General features: G+C 42.3%; 1 protein-coding gene across 6 annotated transcripts in view; it reads right to left on the bottom strand.

Annotated features, from left to right (window-relative positions):
• The window catches only part of fmnl3 (formin-like 3), a 33,296-nt gene that overhangs the window by 7,121 nt on the left and 2,296 nt on the right, over positions 1 to 23,879 (bottom strand). For 4 of the 6 annotated variants that reach the window (XM_046055750.1, XM_046055751.1, XM_046055748.1 and 1 more), the window contains exons 2-22: positions 12,504 to 12,587; positions 12,270 to 12,350; positions 11,675 to 11,751; positions 8,933 to 9,016; positions 8,336 to 8,482; positions 7,326 to 7,434; positions 7,067 to 7,143; positions 6,566 to 6,659; positions 5,160 to 5,234; positions 4,923 to 5,033; positions 4,639 to 4,788; positions 3,928 to 4,029; positions 3,352 to 3,715; positions 2,790 to 2,882; positions 2,538 to 2,662; positions 1,954 to 2,156; positions 1,566 to 1,869; positions 1,402 to 1,482; positions 1,134 to 1,263; positions 840 to 1,000; positions 559 to 660 (exon numbers count right to left, since the gene is read on the bottom strand). In XM_046055750.1, the coding sequence (XP_045911706.1) occupies positions 559 to 660; positions 840 to 1,000; positions 1,134 to 1,263; positions 1,402 to 1,482; positions 1,566 to 1,869; positions 1,954 to 2,156; positions 2,538 to 2,662; positions 2,790 to 2,882; positions 3,352 to 3,715; positions 3,928 to 4,029; positions 4,639 to 4,788; positions 4,923 to 5,033; positions 5,160 to 5,234; positions 6,566 to 6,659; positions 7,067 to 7,143; positions 7,326 to 7,434; positions 8,336 to 8,482; positions 8,933 to 9,016; positions 11,675 to 11,751; positions 12,270 to 12,350; positions 12,504 to 12,587 (2,754 nt within the window). Of the gene's footprint in view, positions 1 to 523; positions 661 to 839; positions 1,001 to 1,133; positions 1,264 to 1,401; positions 1,483 to 1,565; positions 1,870 to 1,953; positions 2,157 to 2,537; positions 2,663 to 2,789; positions 2,883 to 3,351; positions 3,716 to 3,927; positions 4,030 to 4,638; positions 4,789 to 4,922; positions 5,034 to 5,159; positions 5,235 to 6,565; positions 6,660 to 7,066; positions 7,144 to 7,325; positions 7,435 to 8,335; positions 8,483 to 8,932; positions 9,017 to 11,674; positions 11,752 to 12,269; positions 12,351 to 12,503; positions 12,588 to 23,879 lie in introns of all 6 variants that reach the window. The other 2 variants (XM_046055753.1, XM_046055752.1) reach the window with 2 other exon arrangements.

The following is a 23,879-nucleotide window of genomic DNA, read 5'->3' on the forward strand; positions in this document are numbered from 1 at the left end:
GGTTTACCTTCCAACAAGACAATGACCCTAAGCACACCGCTAAAATAACGAAGGAGTGGCTTCACAACAACTCCGTGGCTGTTCTTGAATGGCCCAGCCAGAGCCCTGACTTAAACCCAATTGAGCATCTCTGGAGAGACCTGAAAATGGCTGTCCACCAACGTTTACCATCCAACCTGACAGAACTGGAGAGGATCTGCAAGGAGGAATGGCAGAGGATACCCAAATCCAGATGTGGAAAAACTTGTTGCATCTTTCCCAAAACGACTCATGGCTGTATTAGATCAAAAGGGTGCTTCTACTAAATACTGAGCAAAGGGTCTGAATACTTATGACCATGTGATATTTCAGTTTTTCTTTTTTAATAAATTTGCAAAAATTTCTACATTTCTGTTTTTTTCTGTCAAGATGGGGTGCTGAGTGTACATTACTGAGAAATAAAATGAACTTTTTTGATTTTTGGAAAATGGCTGCAATGAAACAAAGAGTGAAAAATTTAAAGGGGTCTGAATACTTTCCGTACCCACTGTAGCTGCTGTGTCTGCTTGGCATCCTCACCTTGTAGGCCTTGATGAAGCGCACAAACACGGGGAAGAACACGGAGGGTGGAGTCGTCTTGGCACTCTCTCCAAAGTAGTTCACCACATTGTTGAAGGCTTCCTAGAATTGGGAAGGAGGACAGTGACAGAGTTGAAGTAATGTATGTAAACACTGTCGAGTTGGGAGTCATAATTGGTTGTGTGTTAAAGGTCAGCGAGCTCTGGGCAGAAGTTTGCTCCCCGTGTATTTTTCAAGTTTTTTTCCCTTTGAGGTTAGGCGGCGAGGACAGTGTTGGATACCTCTGCTGTTTTGGCGTCCTTCTGCAACTTGTCCAGCTGTGGGTCACTGGCCTGGACAAAGGCTTTCAGTACTGAATGGTCGTGGAGACTGCACTCTCTCCGGATGAGTTCCATGCCTTTCCCCAGCTCTCGAACGTCCAGCAGCACATTTTCCAGAGATACTTTTAGACAAGAAAGATGTTTTATTTATAGAGCTATTTACTATAATACTAACGTATGAGCAAACCATTAAAGATATGTTTTGAACTTAATTCTTCATATCGTATATCTTCAAAATGCTTTGTCTGAACTCACCTGCTGCAGCTTTATCCACAAAGTGCAGTTCATTGTAAAAGTTGGCCAGTTCAGGGTACTTCTCTTTCACAATGAGAGCTATGTAGTGGAGCAATGTCATCTTCCTGTCTGTTGACTTTGTGTCCAACAGCTGTGTAACAATAGGAATGAATGGCAATATCAACAAAAGCACTGCACAAGTGAACAGTGTGATCTTTTTATGCTTATTGTTATGGGAATGAATGGAGCACTTGAAAAATGTCTCCATATTCTGCTAGGTAATACTCACCAGATCAAGACTTTGCAATTTGAAGCCATAAACACAGCCTCGCTTGCTGCTGTTCATGTAGTTTCCCAAGGCTAAGATGATCTATAGGGAAAACCAGAAGAGTAAATGAATATGCATAAATGATACCAATGCTGATGATATAAGAACTAATAAACGCTTCTTACCTCGAGTATCCTTTTCAATTTTGGTGCAGATTTCACTGACCCAGAAGCAGCAATGATTGCATTTAGCTGTGGCGTGAGCATGTTGACGTTCTCCGAAAAGTTCCCAACAAAGGTGATGATGTTCATTCTCTGCGTGAGCCTCTCAATCTTGCTGAAAAATAACATGAAGCGATCTTCCTCCGCTAGCTGGTCCAGTGGACGCCGCTCACGCTCGTACTGACGCAGCACCTTCACCTCCACCTCCGTGGGCAGAAAACGCATCAGGCACTCCACAAAGTCGACAGGTAAGGCCTTGAGGTCAAACCTGAGTAAACACAAAATTTATTAGTAACTTGTTCTATTTTGTCTATGGTTCAAAAAGCATTTCAAGTCCAGGAAAAGTGCGTACTTCTCTATTGCTTTGCAGATCTCTTCTGTGGTCTTGTTAGCCTTTCGCAGTGTGATGGCTAAGTTCTTGGAGCGATTGGCGTCCAGAAGGGTGACTTTGTTTACCGCCTTCTGGGCTACTTTGCTCTTTGTGCAACAGAGGTCCACAATTGGACCCTGGGCTCTGGTCTTAAACAGCTCCTCAAACTTCTCCAGATCCAGCACCTGCACATGAATGACAGTTTACTTACTTGTTGTGAACTTATATTAAAGGCTGAAAACACATTTTCTCAATCTGCTTTCTATTATGAATGCTGAGCTTCCCCGTGAACACAGTTTTCTGCCAAAAGTAGACCAATTTCTTGTTTTTCTCTAGTGCGTTTTTGCTTAAATTGCCAGCACTGTCGATCTGATCTGATCAAAACACCTGCACAGTCCTGAAGAAACCATTTCCCTGAGCTTTTGGGTTAGACCCTTAAAATATGTAACATATCAAAAATATGTAACGATACCTTGTTGCTTATTTAGTCATGAATATTTAATGATATAGAGTTTTGAAGCCAAGTTTTCAGGGACTTTTTTAGCGGTTTAATCTGCTTGATTTACCTCTAGCACACGCTCATCATCAATCTCGTTGAAGACTGTGCCATTGATCTGATTGGGCTTCAAGGCCGTCCAGTTAAACACAGGCAGGCGGAACTTGGTCTTGATGGGCTTCTTGATTCTGATAGCTGTAGTCAAAAACGAAATAAAATATATATATGTAAACCTGTTATATTGCTGCAGTGGAATGGAAAGCAAAGACACTCAAGTACAAAAGTACATAACAAATATATGTCATTTTGTGTCAGCTCTCACCTGAGAGACCCACACTCAGGATAACTGAGGGAGAAGCGCCTGGCAGAGGTGGAGCAAGAGGAGGTGGTGGTGGTGGGACTGGTGCATTTGAGCCTGTAATTAATGTACAAGAAAATATCGTAAAACGTATCTTCCTGGAATGCTAGAACAAAAGACTATTAGCATTTTCTGTATCAATTTATTTATGAATTAATTTTAGTGTCATTTGATAACCTACTGATTAATTTTCTTCTTTTTTTGCTATTATCTTCATATTTTATTTAATTCATTATAAGCCTGCATTATATGTTTTGTAACCTATATGTTTTGTTATATGCGGTCCTGAGAACATCTCTCCTGTGCTACAGTCTGCCTGCACAATCACACATAAGAGAAACAAGCCTTGTATTTCCCTTTCCTGTCTGGGGTGGAAGAACACTGCTGTGACATCACCTGGCTTGGCACGCATGAACAAAGAAGGGGAACTGAAAATAAACCTCCTCTAAGCGTCTGTAGTCAAACAAATTCAACTTTCACATATATTTGTCACTAGACATAATCAATGTGAGTCATGCTCTGTCACCTGATGCAGAAGGAAGAGGAGGCGGTGGAGGTGGAGGAGGAGGTGGAGGAGCTTCACTGGCTGGTGGTAAACTGATGTCTGGTCCTCCTGGTTCTGTTAACCCAGCTGTTGAACCCAAAGACAGCTGCCCAATGTCACCCAGTGGGATCCCAAGGCCGCTGACCCCAACACCACCCACGCCTCTTACACCCAGTGGCTCGATGGCAATTTCTCCATCTGGCTTCTTGTGCAAACGGATGGTGCCTTGCTGTTCGAGCTCCAGCAGCCGCCTCTCAATATTGTTGTGCCTCTGGAAGGCGGCATCCTTCTCCTTGATCATCCTCCTCAGGGTGTTGACCTGGGTATTGGTCGACTCGTACGTCTCCTGAACATTCACCAGGGGGCAATAATGAGCACACCACAATGACTCTACATACCAAAAGAAACATCCTGTTTCCTGCTGACTTAATTTGCTATCACAGCAATTTAGCTACATGCATCTGAAACTGATCTTTGGTGACACACAGCAACATGAAGTGAAGCCTTTCTGACTCGAGGCAGGCAAGCAACATTACATCATTATGACTGTCAGCTTACCCGTATTATTTGCAGGTCCTTATCTTTCTGAAGGAGCAGCTTCTCCAGGTCAGCTACTTTCATCATTGTTTCATTCTCAACCTCTAGCAGCTTCTCCGTCACCTGGGAAAGAAGACGGAGAGAGCAACAGAGATGAAAGGTGCTGAATACAAGAATTGATCCACGCCACAGGCATCTTTTCCAGTTCCACTGCCTCCCACTCTCTTCCCTACACAATGTGCATCATCAATAAGAAATATGATATGCCCAGCAGCATGATGCAGCAACAGCATGACACAGCTTTCTGTTTTGATTTTGAACAGATTACACATGTTGCAAAGGAATTCATAGGGAATCTTCACCCTCATCCTCCCCCATCATTCCTGACCCATGAGAGCAGAGTTTGTTTTTAAATTCCTCGAGTGATGTCAGGGCTGCCTACGACCTTTCCATGTGAGGAGGGTCTTTGCGAAGCAGCGTGGGATACGAAGGCAACTGCCCAGAAAGACTGAGCCAACATGAGAACAATATTAGGATTGTTTCACGCACAGTACTTTCCAGCATTCTCCACCCCATCATTATTCTGAACCACTTGTGAAATGCAAACACTGAGTAGATTTCTAATCACCACATAGGAACAGCCAAGTTAAGTACATGGCTGGTGAAACACAACAATCTCATAAATGAGCCCGGAGAGCAGTGTTGGTGGCCCAGACTGGGTGGTGCACTTACGTGAGACAGGTGCTCCTCCAGTTCCTCCACCTTCTCCAGAGCCGCATTCTTTGTCTCCGCATCTTCCAGCAGACCACCCACGTCAAACACGTTATCCAGGTAGGCCTGGATCTGCACCGACAGCTTGTCACTCTCTGTGTGTTTACATTTCTGATGTGAGGAAAAATGAATATCAAAATTAGTTATACTCTACACACTCTCTACACATGCTGTACAAATAGTCCCTACTGGAGGATATGTTTTTGATTTGGCCATTTGAACCACAGTGTCGTCCGTCACATTACCTCCAGGTAATCATCCAGTCCCAGCTTGGTGAATTCATACTGCAGATGGACTCTGAAGTTCATATCCTCAACTGAGTGGACCACGATGTTGATGAACTGCATGCAAGCAACCTGTAGCACAGACACAGACAGATTTAGATTCAGGTATAGAAATCTATTTATTTGGATGAATAGATGAAAGCACACATATTCACACCAAAACGATTACATCTATGAATAATGCAAAGCTTATCTTACCATGTAGTCGATGTTTCCCTCCTCACAGCGGAAGTAATCCATCAGTCTCTCAAAGCGATGCTTCTCCTTACACACCTAAAATGCAAAAGATGCAAGTATACAGAGGTTGTTCATTGAATCCACAGTGATGATTTAGAAAAGTATTTTTAACAACTGACTTATGTTGGAGGGGTTTTGACATGGTAGGGGACACAAAACTCCTATAGTATTGACAAAATGTTTAAAAAAGAGAAAGGATTAAGTACATTTATGTCATGGAGAAGGTCACAGTAAAGCTGCAACTGAAAACCGAAGTTTGTATGAAGAAATGGGAATCACTGCGCGGACTATGCCAGAACTATGTATTTTAGCTTAAAAGCATCACTGTCTGTTTTCCCCTTTAATTTTCCTTTTTTCCCCCCACAATTTACTACTTATGTTATTATCTATTCCTACTTGTCAACATGATCCAATACTTAATGTTTGTGAATTGTTCTGTTGTGTCTTGAATTGTTGCAATAAAAATAAAGTTTAAAAAAAGAGTCCCTTTGAAGTCCTCTATGTATCTGCTGTATTATATGAACTCATGTGACAAATCATAGCATAATAGAGTATTTTGTTATGATCCATCACATTCCAGGAGAGATTTGCTGTATGTACACAAAGGATGGCTTTCCCCATTTGCAACAACAACCTCTCAAAAGCTTGTTATAAGCATGGGAAGGGAAGCCAGCTAAAGATTCAGACTTGGGATGGATTTTTTAAGCCCATTTCCATCACAGAAATACACTGGAAGGGGGAAGGGATGTTTTTTTCAAAAATTCCATGCCCATTTCTGACAACCCTAACTAGAAATAGTAGTAGTTGTGGACCTAATACGTGTTTACTGGTGCTGCTGTAGTTAAATACCCTAGGTGGCCTTTCTAGTGAGATTTCCTGTTAGAAGACCTGTCACCTTTTATTAATGTATAATTAAAAAAAATACCACTACAGAAATACCATCTTGTTTTGACTGGTGGGTTGCTTAGCTCTTGCGTCTCTCTGGGGCTTTCGGCTGCGAGGTAATTGTCTTGTTCCGGTATTCGGATGAATGTGCAGGCGAAAACCGAGAGGCTAAGCAAACCTTTGTGGTCCACTGGCTCCCATCAGGGAGTTGATCCTTATCATTGTTCAAGGTTGGCTCACATCTGGTGTCTTAATGAGACTAATGACCGCAGACAGGCCACCGTAGAGCTTTGCTTACTTACATACTCAGCACACATGAAAACTCCCAGCACCACAACTGTCAACCCTCTACACTGGCCCAAAAATACCTCATACACACCAGCGATGTGGGAAATGATCGCAATTCAGTTTAGGTCGATTATAAACAGTGCAAGCAACAGGTAGCAGTGGTTCAAATTTCATTAAAACATTGCTTTGGGCACCTCTTTGAAGTTGTCAAATGCTGAGAGGATGATCTCGTGACCTCCTCGGACAAGACAGACGGCGGCCAGCAGTTCAAGGACCAAGGCTTTTGTCCTGGAAGTACAGGAGACATTTGTTTAGACAACATACTCAAATTAAAGGTGGAAAAGCATAATTTTTAACACATGTGTGCTGCCAGAATGTACTTCCTCAAAACTGGTGCAAATACATTAAAATACAGGAGTTGAAATGTATAATCCCAATGAAGGCAGGTCTTTATAGCTGTAAGTGTTTACCCTCCTAGCCTTATTATGAAGTGATCAACCCTGGCAGTTTACCACTAATCTGTCTTTAGTAAACATTACTTTAACAGCCTGTATATATACGCCTATGATCCCTGACTTCAGAGAGAAACTGAGCCCCATGGAGAATGGGGGGCCTATCATATGAGCTTGCTGCAGGGTTTCCCCTATTCTTTGACCCAGCCCTGCGCCTATGGAGAAAGGGGCCTCAGTTCTTACCGTGAGTTCTTATTGTTCAAGCTGAGAGCAATTTCATTGACTGCGTGTGCGTGAGACATGACCATGTTGAAGCCATACTGCATGACGGAGAGAGAGAGAGAGAGAGAGAGAGAGGGCGAGAACAGGATGTGGTCAGAAAAACATGGTTATGTATTCAGCACTTGGCTGCACAGGAAACACAATCCTCACGTTTATAACACTTATCTATCAGATTGTGTGTGAGCCTCTACAACACTGTTTTGGTGACACTGTTTGTTACCTGATAGTTCATGATTGCTCTCAAGCACATGATGCAGACATGCACATCATCTTTTTGGCTCACAAGGCGGGAGTTCTTGATGGTTTTGGTGTTCGAAATCGAGCCATAGCTGCAACAGATGGCAAAAGTTAATATCTGGTAGACAGAGTCAGTGATCAAACTCAGTGTTTGATGGCTTATTTCATTTATTTATTTTTTTAAGTCTATCTGGTATTCATATGACTCTTGTTTTAAGTGTGTCACAAAGAGAGAGGCAGAGAGAGAAAATTACAGAGAACGAGGTCTGACAGAAAAAACTTAGATGGCTTTTGAGGTTACAGATGCATTATGGGAGATGCCTGGTTTCCGTGCTGCTGTCAACAGACCTAAGTCTATGCACACAGACTACTATTATGTAACTGTTTTGCACAGTTGTCATGTAAAATTACTTTTCTTGTGCAGTTTATAACTGGCTTTTACTGTGTCTTGTGATCCAGAATTTTTGTAGGTAATACTACATGATACTTAATGTTATACTAATATATTTAACAGTAATCTAAATGCATGAATGCCTGAAAGTTATTCTTGGTGACTATTTTTCTGTTTTCTTCTAATAACGTTTATTTACTCCTGTCAGACTTTTACATCTTGTGTCTCTTCATATCCTGTCTGTGTGGCTCAGTGATGAAGAAGAGAATCACAACTGTCCAACAGCTGCATGCTGCAGCTCACAGCTGGCTCTCATCTGACAGTGCAGATTCACATCTGGACAGATGAGGGAGGACTATTAACAAAGAGAGACGCATAGCACAAAAGGTCAAAGACTTTAGTTTCTATCTCTGATACAGGAATCTACAGAGCCTGGCGGTCAGCAGACACATAACACATCAACCATTCAGGCACTGTCCTGAAACAAAACAGCACCAAGACAACTGGCTTGCATGCCAATACATGTTTATAGCATTCAAGGTAAGCAGAGCGAGGAATAACAGGCACAGGTAATAGCGGGATGCCAGCTTAGCCATACATACCGGAGGACAGACTGGCGGGCAGAGCGCACCAGTGTGTTGCAGAAGGGTTGGGTGCTCGTATGGTGCAGATCCTCTATGGACCTGCTCCAAGATTTAGCCTTGTCCAAGAAGCCATCCTCCCCATTCTCTTGACCCTCAAAATCCAACCTGGGCCACATACAAGACAAGACAGACAAGCCAACATAGATGCACATGGGTATAGATGAGAGGCACGGGGGAGGTTAGGTCAGCAAGGCAGCTTGGTAGAGAGCCGGAGTTTATCACAAGAACTGTCATCAAGCTGCATGATAAAGCTCAGCACAGAGATTCTGTCCCATTCAGGCAAGGTATAGCTCAACGCTACAACACATAGCATCTGTCCAGAAACACATTTAGTTTGCCAAGTATGCAACAAGGCATACAAACACATCCAAAGAATGCAATTTGCACATTTTTGGATGCACAAGCGGTTTATTACAGGCTCTACGAGACACAACATGTTAACTCAGCAGCTGGACCCACTGCCCAACCCAGTTCCTTAGGAAAGGTTTTGGCTACAGTCATGAGAGTTGTATGTGTATGTGTATGTGTCTGTACAAATTGTACACAGGTACTCACATGACAGCGCACTGTGCAAAGGAGAGGTATTCCACCAGGACGTCAAGACCTCTGTTCTCATCATTGAGGAACTCCCTGACCCACCTGTGACGCATGAGAACAGAGAGGGGTTAGCAGGGCACCGAATCAAGAACACACCCATATCCTTTAGGACTGCATTTTACCCATTAATGGAGAAAAAGAGAAACACAGGGATTGGTTTAATTTATAAGCTCCATAGAAACCTTCTTATAGGACTTTTTGTACTTCGTAATCATGTTTTTCATAACTCGGATCTTGTTTTGGCCATCCCCCCCATCACTAATATTAACTAATAACATCTATTTGCCTTATTAGGTGTGAGTACTCATGAAATAATGGCTAGAAAGGACAAATATTTACTTAGAACATTGAGAGTAAGTTCTTTAAAAGTAATTACAAGAAACTGTAGGCAAAATGGAAGCCCATGTATAGGAACATGGAAAGAACTAGAGGAGATAATTAAAGGCATGGAGAAAAAATCATTTTTTGAAACTGGTTGGGCTGAATGCTTCTTCTCGTAAAACCATGGAGGTATATGTAGATGGGTGGATGTGTATTCGTGTTATTATATGTTTAGATATGCATGTTCACACAGATTTGTAGGCTTTGCAGCCTAGTACACATACAGTACATATCCCCTGACTTTCCTGATGCATTCATGAAATTCTTACTGGACACTGTAGATCTGCAATGATTTGTGGATCGGCTCGATTGGACAATTTAAGGCCTTTTTCAAGCAACAATGTCAAACACTTGATGGTTGTAGGACAATGAAAATAATGGTTAGTTGCAGCTCTACTTCACGGTGTTAAGAACATCTTTATTCATTTATCTTTGTATATTTTTGATGAATAAAGTTCTTACTCTAACACCTAAAGTTAAAATATTGTATTTACTGAAGTTAATTGCTAAGATAGGGGAAAGTGGCGACATGGTTAAAAAGAAGTCAGGCAGGGCAAGAAACTATGGAACTTGCCATAGTTGTGCTTGCACACAATATTCTGTGCAATGGGGGATCATTTCAAACATTTAGGTCGCATTCACTTTCGCTTTTACCGAATGTGGCTAAACCTGCTTATGACAACCTGTCTGATCGTATGACAGCTTGTGTTTATTCCTTGTCTGACTTATTCTTGTAGCACTGTCACCGTGTTCCAATATTTCAGCAATAACCTTGTGAGTATGATGTTATCATAACTGACAGAAATGATTACAAATTAAATTACATTACAAAAATAAGTCCCAGGTTATAATAAACAGGAATTATCCTTTACAGCAGCACCAAACGGGGTCTCCCCTCCCATGACTGAAAGAACTTGGAAGAAATGCTAGGGAAAGTGAACTAGAGCAAAGCATCAGATTTCCTCCCTATTTAATTCCACTTTTCTGGAGAGAGAAACAACTCCAAACAAAAGAATTCCCATTGAGATGAGAAAAAGAATGTGGAGGGCATATGGCTAAAGGAGCTGGGCTCAGCTTGAACCCCTGACAGTCAACAGTACTGCCTCCCCCACAGACTCCCTTCACCTCCTCCCCCACTTCTTCAGGGAACTCCAGGGGGCGACAGGATTGGGGTAAAAGGTTCTTAAAATAGTCTTTAAGAGCTGGTGATCATGACAGACTGCTGGTCAGCCAATGGCGAGTCAAGCAGGAAAGCAATTGAGATCCTTAAAGTAGCGGTGAGGTGAGTAGAGGTGAGGAGAAGAACAGAGGAAAACAAACAAAGCAGTGAGAAGTAAGATTGGGTGCAGGAGGGAAGCAGAGGAGGGGGTGGACAAGAAGGCGGGCTTGATCATCAGTTTCCTGTGTACCCCCCGCCCCCCCACCCTTCTCCCTCCTTGCCTCTGACCCCTCACTCCTTCCTCTCTTGCTCCTTCTCCCTTCCTCATCTTCTCTCCAACTAGTTGCTATTTCAGATTTTCTTGGCAATCGCCGGAATAACACATCAGAAATGGCCCAGGATTCAGACACACACACAATAAACCAGCATCTGTTACACTTAATCCAACCCACAGAAATTGTCTCAAAATAGCTTTCTTTTTTCTTCTTTCTTTCTTCTTTTCTGTGAGTCTGTCTGGGAAAGCATTGAAAGGGGCCTTTATTGATGAAGCCTAATAGAAGTGGCAAAGTCACGGCAGCACATTTTTTATGTGAAAGTATCTGTGTGACATCGGATTATAAAGTCAAGGATCACGTCTGCAACAGTGAGATAAAGGCTAGAAAGGCCTAACATAACACGGTGGGTGTATTGTAAACTGTACAGCATTGTGCTGCCTATGTCTGTGAGAAAATCTGACCAAATAATTCAAAAAGATTGTTTGCTTTAAAATGTGAGAAATGTGTAAACATAAGTGTATCCTTGTGTGTCTTTTTGTGCTTTTCACTGGGTTCAGCATTGGTCAGCCAGGCTTCCTGTCCCTCTGGCATACACAACAAAGCTTCCTGCTCAACACTATGGGGGAGTCGAGGAGGCAGCACAATGGCTACCATCTGGGCATTATGAGGACCAGCTCTATGAAGTGGAGCTGCAGAGCTTGGCAAGTTAGAACAATGGGGGATATCTGGGCACCAGAAAGAGCTCTGGGTCCCTGCAGCAGCAAGAGCACGGAAAGGACTATTCTTCACGAGGGTAAACAGCAATGTGGTTTTCTTAAGCTTTGTGCACCAATAAAAAGAACTGTGCAATTCACCAGAAAAATGGAAGAGATAAGAACTGATTACCCGATGTGGTTTGTCCTCAGTGAGATCTCCAGCTCCCTCAAAACTTTTGTAGATTCCTGTACCCGCCTGCGAAACTTCTGTAACACATTATGAAGAGAGAGAGTTTTGCTGCAGATTTATCATTTATCAAGTACAGAGTGCCGGGAGAGTTTACGGGTTCCTTACTGAAGAGCGAGGAGTACTCCACCGACTTAGCATTGCACTCCCGTAACATTGTCAGACTCACAGTGGACACTTAAATTGATGCAACAAGACCAGAGATCTGGTCTTTTTTATTCCACACATTCTTTTTCTTTGGTGCCTACATTACCCAGAATGCAGCCTCAAGCGGAGTTGAGGTAGCTACAGTGGTCAGATAACCTTTCTCAACCCCAGATTCTTTTCATTTTCAAACTTGTAGTCTTCAGACCCAACTGACCTATAAACTGCCTTGCACTTGAGACAATTTATTAGACTTAAAGCAGCTTCCTCTGTAGCCAAAAAAGGCGTTCTACTGCTTTTTTCAATGCAATCGTACTCTCCTAGACCTGTGAACAGACTTTGTTGTGTGGACTAAGTGGACACTATATCTGAAAGGTCATTTGTACTGTCTCACCTTTCGTGTGACTCCAGGGTCTAAGTATCCTCGTAGCTTCTGGATGTAGGTGTGAGGCGGATTCTTCACCTGAAACCTCTCCTGAAGATACACAACAGAGTAAGAATCGTAATGTGTGTTTGCTGAAGTCACTGTGTTGAGTGCTGAATGAGCAGCTTGATGATTGCAGGTATGTGTACATTATGAGTGCTGGCTTCGGTAATTTATGAATAAATTAAGAGTTTATGAATGCACCTGGTCACAGATCAGGTCCCACTTCTTCTCATTGTCATACTGCCTGAGGAGCCGGGCTTTGTCTGGAGGAAGGTTCATAGAATTCTGAAAAATATAAAATGTGTGAATTAGCTTCATTTATAACCACATATTTCCATTTTGTCTTTTTCTTTGACTATTTATAGAGGCTGTAACTAAGTGTGTGTCAGTGACTCTGGCGCCAACGGTAGAGCACAGCCGAAATTTTGGGGACTTATGACTTCACTTCCTGTGTTGACTTTCAGCATCCGGCCACAGGAGATGATCCGCATCTCCTCTGCACTCCCAAGTCTCAATATCTCCCAGGCAACACTTTACTGTTAACCACAACAAGCCACTATCAATGTACGGGCCTATTAGCAGAACTGTCATCTAATCCACCCTTAAAAACGCTTGAACGCCACATGAGATGTCCTGAGGCAGCTAGTTTACTGTGGCTCAAATTAAACCCTAAATGCTCTAATTTGTGTTTGGAGACCAACCCACTTAAGCATTTTATGTCCTCATGTTAGCTGTAAAAAATAACATAAAGTATACGACACACGTTTTTGACTGATAACTTCCTTGACTGAGCCAAGAGCTTGTAAACAGGGGTCGAGACGGAAATCTTAAAAATGAGGAAGCACAACAATGTGAGGGAGCTCGCCAGCCCCTGAAACTGATCGCCTCAGTGTTTCTCTTTGAAGAGACATTAGGGACTGTTTGCACTGGGAACCCCCATTTTTCACCCAGTATCAACAGTACCCCGTAAGCCCAGCCGCAAACGGCCTGTCAGCTTGACTTTTAACCCGCAGCTATAACTCAACCTCCTGTCTAAAACGCAACACCCTGTTAACCCATCCCAGGCCAGACGTGATGTTCACACTGGTATTTTGCCACTGGTGGAGTGTTTGACAGCTGGAAAATAACAGACACCTGTTCCTATGGCAACCACTCACAGTCACTGGTAGCAGTGGAATATCACATGAGAGTATTTTAAAATTAGTTTTCCACATCGAGACCACATTGCTCACTCTATCAGCACATCATGAATCATGTTGTCTAATGAGGACAGAGGTACAAAAGAAACGGTGCTTATGTTTTTCTTTTCTTTTATTGAGCTGACTAATAATTTCATGCAAAATAGCATATTTTTGTAAACCCCAAATTACAAAGCACACACGCAGCAACCTTAAACTGCAAGTGGATGCCATTAAAAAGCCCTTTAAACATGCACAAATGCAATGCCTGACAAACCTGTAACAAGCTATAACTGTAGTGGAAAGCAGCGCAAAGATGTAACATATGGGGTTTTTGACAAAACCTGCTTTATAAATCCCATGCAGAAAGGAGGAGAGAGGCAACATGCATACCAGATGTCCAGAATTACAGGAGGAATGTATCCTGTTTATAGTAGTACATTTTCTCTCTTGTCTGACCCCCAAGCTGCTCTCTCTCCTCTTCTGTCTCTCCTGGGAGAAATTTGACCAACAACAGAGTCTTCAGGAAAATTGTACAAGGAAGTGAAGAGTAGTGTCCCATCTGTGTCTGTCTTGAAAAAATGTCTCTGACACAATAAAATCCCAATCTGAAAATACAATAGGTATCATGTCATTTTGAGAATTGAAGACACACTGAAGACTGAATTTAATACTGGTCTGCCAGTTAGGTAATGTAAACAAATACAGGTGGGGTTGTGTGCACGTGTGTGGACCTTCAAATGTAAAAAAGTATTTCTCGAATGATAAGGAGCGGTAGAGAAGAGGCTTCTGCTGCAACAAGGCAAAAAGCAGAGGGGATGTTTTCTTTCTGACTAGATTTGAGCCAAGTAACCCAATTTAGCTAATTTCATTTCACTTTCTCCCACAGTGATACAATCTCGCACTTCCTGTGTTTATTAGAAGCTAAAAAGGAGTCGTTTTAGGAGGAGAGGGGTCAGAGGCACTTGATAGTTGTGGACTTACAAGGCCCATTTCAGGGGTAAAATACTACAGAAATACCAAAAATGTTCTGTGCTTGTTATGCTACCACGTTGCCCACATACTCTCTCCTCCAGTGAGGCCTTTCGTGTTTGACCTGAGACTGGCTTGACAAAGGATTCAATGTGGAGCTTTGTTTTGATTTGGTGCTGTGCCATTCCCATCCTTTGACATTTGAGATATTTTTTTCCTCATAGAAAATCCCTAACAAAGGCTGGTGGGCAGGTCAGGGTAAAATCCGGCTAAAACACAACACCAGTACACTGAACAACCAGATGAACTGGTTCTATTGTCACCACTATCTATCCAGTCATTAGGCCCCCATTGTGAGCCAGAACACGAGCTGCTGCTGAGGAGACAGAATGAAATACTCCACTGTATTAAACTCTAATGTAGTTAAACTTGTTAAAATACTATTAATATGTTTTGCTTGTTGTGTAAAGATCTCTTGCACACAAATCTCAGTTATAGAAAAAACTCAATAAATGCAGTGACAATGGAAGAAATAAGATTGTAGAGGATTAGTGAATAGTCGAATTAATCAATATTAATTTGGATTTGATGATTAACTGTTTAATAAAAATACCAAACATTAGCTTAAATGTGATTGGGGCCCTGGGCTCTAAGAAATTATGATCACTATTTTCTAACATTTTATAGACTAAAGAATTAAACAATTAATCAAAAAACACATTAAATATTTAATTGATTGTGAAAATAGGGTTTGATTTCAGCCCTAGGATAAATAAAAGGTTATTAACCTAAAAAAAGTATTATGCACATACAAAGAGAAAAACACATAATGGGACAAGTGTTTAAGGGTAAATGTTGTGGAGGAGATTTAAGCAGAAGAGACAGGTACATAAACTCTAAAACAGAGAGACATTTGAGCCATTGACTAAGGAAGACGGGGATTTTAAAGACTCAACAGTTAGTGTTGTTGATGGGATCAGGTTCCCAGTTAAGGAGGCATGGAGGGTCCAGGAGAGCCATCAGGGACTCAGCAGAGCGTTCAAGTCATGCATACACCCCCAAAACAAGGGGGGGGGGGGGGGGGGGGGGGTTACAATTAGCCTTGAGTTGAGATTATGACTTGCACACCAGTTTGTTTTTGTATAGGGCACTGTATAGCCAGAGTGTTACGTTGCTACAAGGCAAGTGAAAGAAGTTTATTCTGCAAGGTGTCTTTGGTTAGGATGTAGCTGTGTTTGTATTTTGGACTGTACATTTATGATAATTAACGAATGTGATTTTTTTAATGAATAACATGAAATTGTTGTTTTATTTTGATGTGTTTAAGTTAACTAAATGACTAACATCTAATAAGCCTGGTCAATTTGGTCAATTGCTCTCTATTATATAGTAAATGTATTTTTCAGTGATTTATGAAATGTGAGACATTGAAAGTGAAAAAAGTGATTTTAAAATATTTTCTTAATGTTGGGACTTTTTTTGTAGTATTGTTTGAAAATGTACATTCAGCATTCTTTGTCTAGAGACATAGTTAACAGGTATTATGGTTTGTCTTGTCCCATGTGAATCAAATGTTCTGACTGAAAGTCAATAGTCTAAGACTAAGCAAATGCATTCAATGCGATTCTCTCATCTGTGCTCTGTCAGTGGGTTGGAAACACAGTCTGTGTTTTTATCTATACTTTGATGAGGTTTACAGAGGCCAGACTAAGTTATCATCGGCTCAGGGGCAAGTGAGTGGGTGACTGAAGTGCTTACTATGCTGGACAGAGCCTGTGGCAGTTCAGATATTGAAGCCCAGACAGACCTTTTTACTCCCAACAAGCCTGAGTGTCTGCTCATCAGGGTGGGGTCCAGGAAGAAGGGGCCTATGGCACGACTAAACTGTAAGCTGGCCAGCCAGGACAATGAAGGGTCACAGCCGCTCACAACAATGCACTGAGCTTAAAACGCACAATTAAGGCAAGGCAGGGTAATTTATTTAATCATGTAGCCTATAGCCCATTTCTTTGACAATGGCAATTCAAGGTGCTTCACGGATTGCGTACCAGTAACCAGTACAAGATAAACAGATAAACAAAGACAGATATCAATGTGTAGCTTCATATTTACTAGATGGGTATGTAAGTGGTATCAACATTCTCGTCTAACTCTCTAAGAAGCATATTTCCCAAAATGTGGAACTATTCCTTAAAGTTCTAAATAAAAATGCCAGTGTCAACCAAAACTTTCATTGTGGTGGTCCTAACCCTTCAATTAATTTCAGGACACATAACATCATTTTAAAATCAATACTCTGACCTTTTAGTTGCCAGTTTAGAGACTTATGAGTCTTTTTTTTGTTTAGCAGCTGAAGCCTGAAAAGGGACCATGACTAAGCAACTGGAAATAAAAGCATAGATCAGCTTTTTGAGATCCAGTTTGCATGTTGATCCTGCTGCATTTGCTAGACTTAAGGCTTGTGCAGACTACACGACTTTCAGCGTCGGCCGATCGCCGTGCTGTTCACACTACACAGCTTGCCGTCTTGTCACAGGAGTCTTCAAATCGCTGTGGCGTTCACACTGCGTGACTGATCTGTGACAGGGGGTCACACACTACACGAGCTGACAGCGGCTCTGTCACCCGACGAGAAATGAGCAAACCTACACACAAAACGGCTGTTGTTTTTTTATTATAAAGATGGCAGTTATTAAGACAAAGAATATGGGTGAAAGAATGGATTAGCATAGGCAGGTAGCAGGGATTGTCTGAGCTATAGAGAGAGCTGGAGGTGAGTGAAACGTGTTTTGCGGTGGAAAAAGTAGCTGCCTGCTCTCATTGGCTGGATATGGATGTCGAGTCGGCCGACTCCTCCAGTTATTTGGCATGCTAGATATCTGGCAGACGTCGGTGATGTGTCAGAAATGTGTCGGGGAGCCGTTCTGATGCGTCACTGACTAGTTCACACATAAGACTAGCTGATTTAATCCCGATCACAGGCTGACTGTTGCCGAGCGGCAAATCGAGCAAAAAATCCTATAGTGTGAACTAGGTAAGTGATTCCATTTGGCTGCCTGCTAAAATGTTTGAGTCCAGGATAACACTTTTCAAGAACATACCAAGAAGCGGTAGGCAGAAGCTGTAGCCTATATGAAAAAGCAACACATTTCTGAGCATATTTCAACGACTCCGTAACAAAGGAAACTGGACCAGCCAGTGAGGAGGAAAGATCAAGACCAGAAGCTCTTTAATGAAGGATAGCCTACTGTCTGAAGATGGTGGAAAAAGCCAGGCCACTGATCCCTATCACAAAGTAGAGCCAACAAGGAGGCAAAGAAAACACAATTAAAATGGGACCTGGCATGACTGGTCCCATACTTTAGAAGAGAAAAAAGACAGTGATGCACCAGTTCCTATGCCAGAGGTGGCTGGATATAGCTCAAGAAAAATGTGTCCCTCAAAAAAGAAGAAGGCAGAAAGTGAAAGAAATCCCGTCTTGAAAGCTCACCAAGGACAGGAAAGGTAAATACAGAACCAACTTCTGGGCTTCAGTCTGTCACACTTTTCATGTACACTTACAGTAGCTTATGACTACATGAGGTGGGGCTCATCAAGCCAGATGACCTAATTAAATTACGTCATTCATGGTAACTGTAGGTGTGAATCACACTTAGTCTATGACAGCATCTACATTTATCACATTAGCTTTTCATTAATGACTGCCAGTGCCATTGTTTGGGTTCCTCCTGTTCTTTGGCATTGAAACACAATGAAAGTGGACAGGATGAGAGGCTCAGCAGTTGTCGTCACGGGCTGCCAGGACTTCCTGAACTCTTCAGGAAATCAAAAACTGCCCTGAGTATTGTCAGGTTTGTACCATCTGTTTGTGTGTGTATGTATGAATTGTAGGTGTTTTTCCAGCTCCCAGGTAAGCTCCCAGGTATTGAAAGTGACAGAGCAGAGTGTGAGAAAACACTGCCCCCCTTTCTCTGAGCAGACACCCGATCGCTCTTTGGAGAGGTAACCTGAACCAGGCAATCACAACAAAGCATGAGTCCCGCACAAAGATGCTGGAAAACCAGGAGGCCAACAAAGCTGATGCTACCAGCTCTCCCAAAGACAGAGATATTTTTCTAACAGGCTGAGAGGTAGTTTTTACCTTACCCCGTCTGTAAGTTTACATTGATCTAAAAAGCAGCAAATCCTCACATTTGAGAGACTGAAACCAGTAAATCGGTTGCATTTTTGTCTCATAAATGACTTAAACGTTTCAAAAATGATTAGAATTGCTGTTTATTTTCCATCGACTGCTTATCTGATTACTTGACTGGTCGTTTCGGCGCTATTATAGATGAAAGCACAGATGGACAAAACTCAAAGCCATTCTAATGGCTGAAACTTTCCCTAAGTAGTGTTACAACAGGAGTTTAAAGGCCACACAGTTTACAGCTGTGGTGTGAGGTTTTCAGACCCTTTAGCCTTCTCTGCCCTCCTGCTTGTCCACAACCTTCCCTTCTCCAGCCTGAATGCACTCTGAAGCCCCCTCTCTTCTCCCACGAACCCACGTCTTCTAGTCTGTGACCTCTGAGTCACTCTGTTGAGAGAAATAACTTCCCCTCCAGTCCCTTCTTTACAACACACGAACAAATGGACATTCCACAGCCAGTCAAAGCAACAGGAAGTTGATGAAATGCCATTTTCGGGTTGATAAACCAAGACCCACCTTTCAGAACCCATTTGCTAATATGTTTATTTAACATGTGACATAGCACTGATCGACATCCCAGCAATAGCTGGGTTCAAGCTAGAGACTGTTATCATCACAGGGCCAAACCAACGGCCACAGTCTGTGATAAAGATGAAAATGTCCTGATCTTGGGGTTCTTGTGAGGCCAGATGTTCCTCAATCTTCAAACGTGAGCTTGAAATGCGCACTGTGTGCTTATCTAGGAAGTTTTTGTGTTCCAAAACAACAGAGACATAAATCTATTTCAGCAATCCCACCTGACAACTATATTGTCCAATTTATTTGTTTTTTTGAAAAAACATACTGTATCTAGGAAATGTGAACACAAACAAAGATATGAGTGAGGTTAAGACCGAGTTATTAATAAATACTACAATTGGTCATGAATTGGAGGCATTTGTTCATTCCTGTGTGGCGAACATCCTGTTTGTTCTCCTCCGTGCGTCCGCTCAGGGCCCAGGGAAGCCCCGGCCAACAGATGATATACACAGGGAATGTCAGGAATGCAGGTACATGAATGCCTCAATAACTCATGCCGGCCAGACCTTTTGACACACTGCCCAGCTGAAAAGATAAAGGTCGGCCAAAGAGAAAGGGCAACAAATCTGAGTCTGAGCTGTGGAGAAATGAAAGTTTTGAATCAGCTGAGCTTCTTGGTGGAGGGTGGGAGAAACTTTGATAAAAAAAAAAGAGGAACAAAAACCAAAACAAAAAGAAAATCAAGACGGTAGAATTTACATTCATTGAATCACATTATCAGTCATGTCTTAAAAAGTTTCCCTTTGTTTCTCAATATGACTTCATTCACTTCAAGTGTAACTGTAAAAAGGCAGAAGTTGAAGTCTTCTTGAGAAATGAGAAGATAAAGAAAGACTACTGTATGTCATTTAAGGAAGGCCTGGGAAAAAAATACATCATGCCACTAGTGTATAGCAGAGCGAACATGAAGTCGTAATCTGGTGGCTCTTTAAATGGGCTTAGAACAGTTCTTCTGGTCATCCACGTAAAAAAGAGTGTAGTGGCACAAAAGGAACTAGGGGATGAGGCCCCCTTTCTAAAACAACATTGACTGACAGACTCCCCATTGTATTGAGGAGGAAACCAACTTCTCCAACCTACAGCCTTGGTGCAGCTGCATTAGAGCAGCATGCAAACCCCCAGTGCCATGTGCAAATGCACACATGCACATAACAAAACAAAAAAATGGCACACACATGCATTGCATACATGAATAAATCCAGATCCACGCACTTTTTTGTAATGTCTGCAAACAACTTGTATCTTACTAATTGCCATTTCTGAGGCTGGTGACTTGAAATTTTATGCTAAACTAAGCTAACTGGCTACTGGCTGTGGGTTCATATTTACCAAAAACACATCAGGGTGGCATCAATCTTCTCATCTAACTCTCGGCAAGCAAGAAAAAAAGTGTATTTTCCAAATTTATGACTATTCCTTTAATAAAATCATACTATCTATGTGGGCATGTTACATCTGTTCAGTCATGGTCTTTAACTTGACCTTTGCTTTCCAAAATAGCTGCAAGGAGAGAAGTGGAAAAGCATTAAACCTCCCCATAAAGCCTGGCCCAGTTTGGGGAATTGTAGCCCGAGGGTGGAGAGAGCCAGGTGGACAGCCTTGTGCTCAACCCCCCTGCCTGCTCTGCTGCTCTTAAACCAGGTTAACTGTGTGTACCCAACTCCCATAATCCCCCTCTTCCTGGGGCATAGTGGTGGGTGGCTGAGCCAGATGCACATATTCGAACTTAAGTGACATCACACAGTTTCTCTCTTTAGAAAAGAGTAATGGTGGGGATGATGTGTGTGAGAAAGGGAGTGGTAGACATAAAAGGCACATAAATAAACTGCAACCACCATTAAACAAATAAAATTGATTTAGGTTTTATGTCCAATAAACACAATCGCACAGCTTGATTCCATTAGTTCCACTTGAGTGGCATCTATCAGACACTGCAGCTTTCTTTAGACTTCAGCCATCAAGAAACAGTGATGTCAGACATGGCGCTAGAGTCATATTGTCAGCATATCAGTAACACTGACTTAACGTTTACAACTGTAGTTTTCTCAACATTTGCTGCCACTTAATGGTGAGACTGGCTTCAACAGCACATCTACGCATGATGCAACTCGATGTCAGAGTAGAAAAGAAGCGGGGAGTTGAGCAGAGCCAGACAAATCGCATGGTTTCCAGTGCAATCAAGTGGTGAAAAAATAATACTATGCTGCTCCCATAACAGGTCTTAAATATGTGTGCGCTGTTTAAAAATGTTGGTAAAGTCATTACGACCAAGAACAGTGGCAGACCGCCAGTTCAAAGGGAATTTTCCCTCTCTGAGTTCTCCTGTGGCCTCAGCCTAGACGAGACCGCAGGAATCCAGTGGTGGATTGGTGCTCGGGCACTTTGAAAAAGGATCCCTGGGCCAGACGTGCACCTTTGAAAGTGCCACTCACTCGTCTAACATAATTTTCATAAGGACAGAGTCATATGGAGAAGGTTTTACTGTAGGACACATGCACAGTGAGAGTGAGGACAAAAAGAGGGGGAAAGAGTCAAAATTATCAAGAGAATACTACCAATGACCAAGATATAATTTTATATATATGGCTTCTATGTTGTGCATCTACCTTTTCTATCTGTGAGGTCTAGGTAGATCTGTATCACTAGCTGAACTAATGACATGTCATGCACGAGTAGCAGCCTGCAGGAACACAGTTCTTATTGTAAAGCGAACCAACCACAACGACCATTGGCTACAATGCAATTTCCCCTGTAAAATGAAGAAAGCAAAATGCCAGGCAGCTGTTTCCAGCCACAAAAGACAGAGAAGAGGCTGTTTCTGAGGATGTTGGACAAAAGAGACGAGAAGGAGACGATGCCTTTAGCACATGCTGCCGGTTAGAACTGACCATTTTATTAGCAGACCACATAAAGTAGTCGAAGCAAACCCAGGGGTCTCGCCCCTCCTCCACTCCCCTCGACCATCTACAGTAGAGCGGCCCTGTTAAAGTCATTAGCCCCGGGATATTACTACACTGGCAATGGCTGCTGCACTCATGACATCATTATGGGCTGCTGTCAGTCCAGTGGGACGTCTGTGAGCTGTGTCTGAAAGAAGTGGGCAGTCTCACCGTGCAGATGCAGGCACATCCGTTAACACCAGCATGCCATCATGCAGGAGGGAGCACAGCGGTCAAGAAGAGGGGAAATTACCCATTTCAAAATATAATTTATGGAAAGTGTTTTATTTTGGAGGCAGCAATGAAGCCAATTATGTATCTGCTAACAAATACAGCAAAGTGAAGACTATTTTTGGCATGTATGATACTTTGGAAGGAGCGCCCAGGGGGCGCTCAGGTGTCACTGATTGTTACCACGGAAACATGGGTTTTGGTTCAGAGTTAGCCTTGTGGTAGGGTGGCTAAGTTTTTGGCTTAAAATAAGTCTTTATTTGTGTGAAACTCTCTAGCTAGCATTAGACTAATCTATGGGTAAATTTAGGACTGGCCTAACACTACAGCCTAGTCTAAAATCTCTTTGTGAAACCAGCCCCTGATCTATAGCCAGTGCCAGACTACAGATGGCCTTGTCTTCCTGAGGAGCTCCAACCATGGAGACAGAAGCGTTTGATGTACGTTTATCTCGCAACAAGGGGCAACAGGGCGGAGAGGAGACCATTGTCTGATAAGAACACTAAAATATACAAGCATGTTGTTCTCTCTCACAAAGTAAAGGAAATCTGGAGCTGCTATAGGGTAGGGTGGAGTGGGGTTGGAGAGCTTGAAAACTTTCCCCAGTAAAAAACACAAGTGTGTTGAGTCTACAACTCTTGCATAGAAATCATCTTCTCTGCAAGGCTGAATATAATAACAGGGACTGACTTTGTGTTGCAGGGCAGTCAAACAACTGCAGACAGTTCCAGTCTCTAGGCAGAATGTATGTCGATTTTTTTTTCTTTATGGGATATGTTACAGCTACAAATCATTACCCATAAGTCACATGGAAAAACCTTACATTCATTAAAAATCTCCCAAGCAATGAGTCATCTGCATGGAAGAGAAGCAACTTGAGCTGTCATAAAAGTGCATGCCATGTAGTACGGTGTACAATTGCCTTATCACAGCAGTCAACAAACAAGCTGTGAATGGCTTCTTGGTGCGCTAGTCTCTTCATATGAGGGCTTTATTCTGTAGCTGCTGATAGCTCTGGCAAAGCAAATGATGGCTTTATTCCAGAAACATAGAGAGTCCACAAAGTGTTCAAGAATGAGTCTATCTGAGTAATGCTGTGAAGATCCCTGCTCTTTGCTGCTTGATACTATAATTAAGGTCTTAAACAGCTGAAAATCAAGGCTGGGGTGTGGTGTTATGTTGAAATGTGGAGTGAGGAGCACAAAATGAGCACCTGTGAGAAACCTGCAGGCCACTGAAAAAATAAACAAGTTGAATATTTTCTACATTAAAACCCCTTTTGAATTTTGTCTATGTATTTAAAGCCTCTGTGGTGCTGGATTACTCGATTACAATGTAGCAGAGGAACAAGTTGGAGGGATGTTTTTGAGCTTTCTGTTTTCTGTTTGGATATGGAGCGTGGAGCGAAGCAGGGGTGGGTGGAAAGAATACTTGAATAAGAAACTCACATGCGAGACCTGTGAATAATATTGCATGACTAAAATTTCTA

The sequence above is a fragment of the Micropterus dolomieu genome, linkage group LG08 (genome assembly GCF_021292245.1).
Source record: "Micropterus dolomieu isolate WLL.071019.BEF.003 ecotype Adirondacks linkage group LG08, ASM2129224v1, whole genome shotgun sequence".
Classification (NCBI taxonomy): Eukaryota; Metazoa; Chordata; class Actinopteri; order Centrarchiformes; family Centrarchidae; genus Micropterus; species Micropterus dolomieu.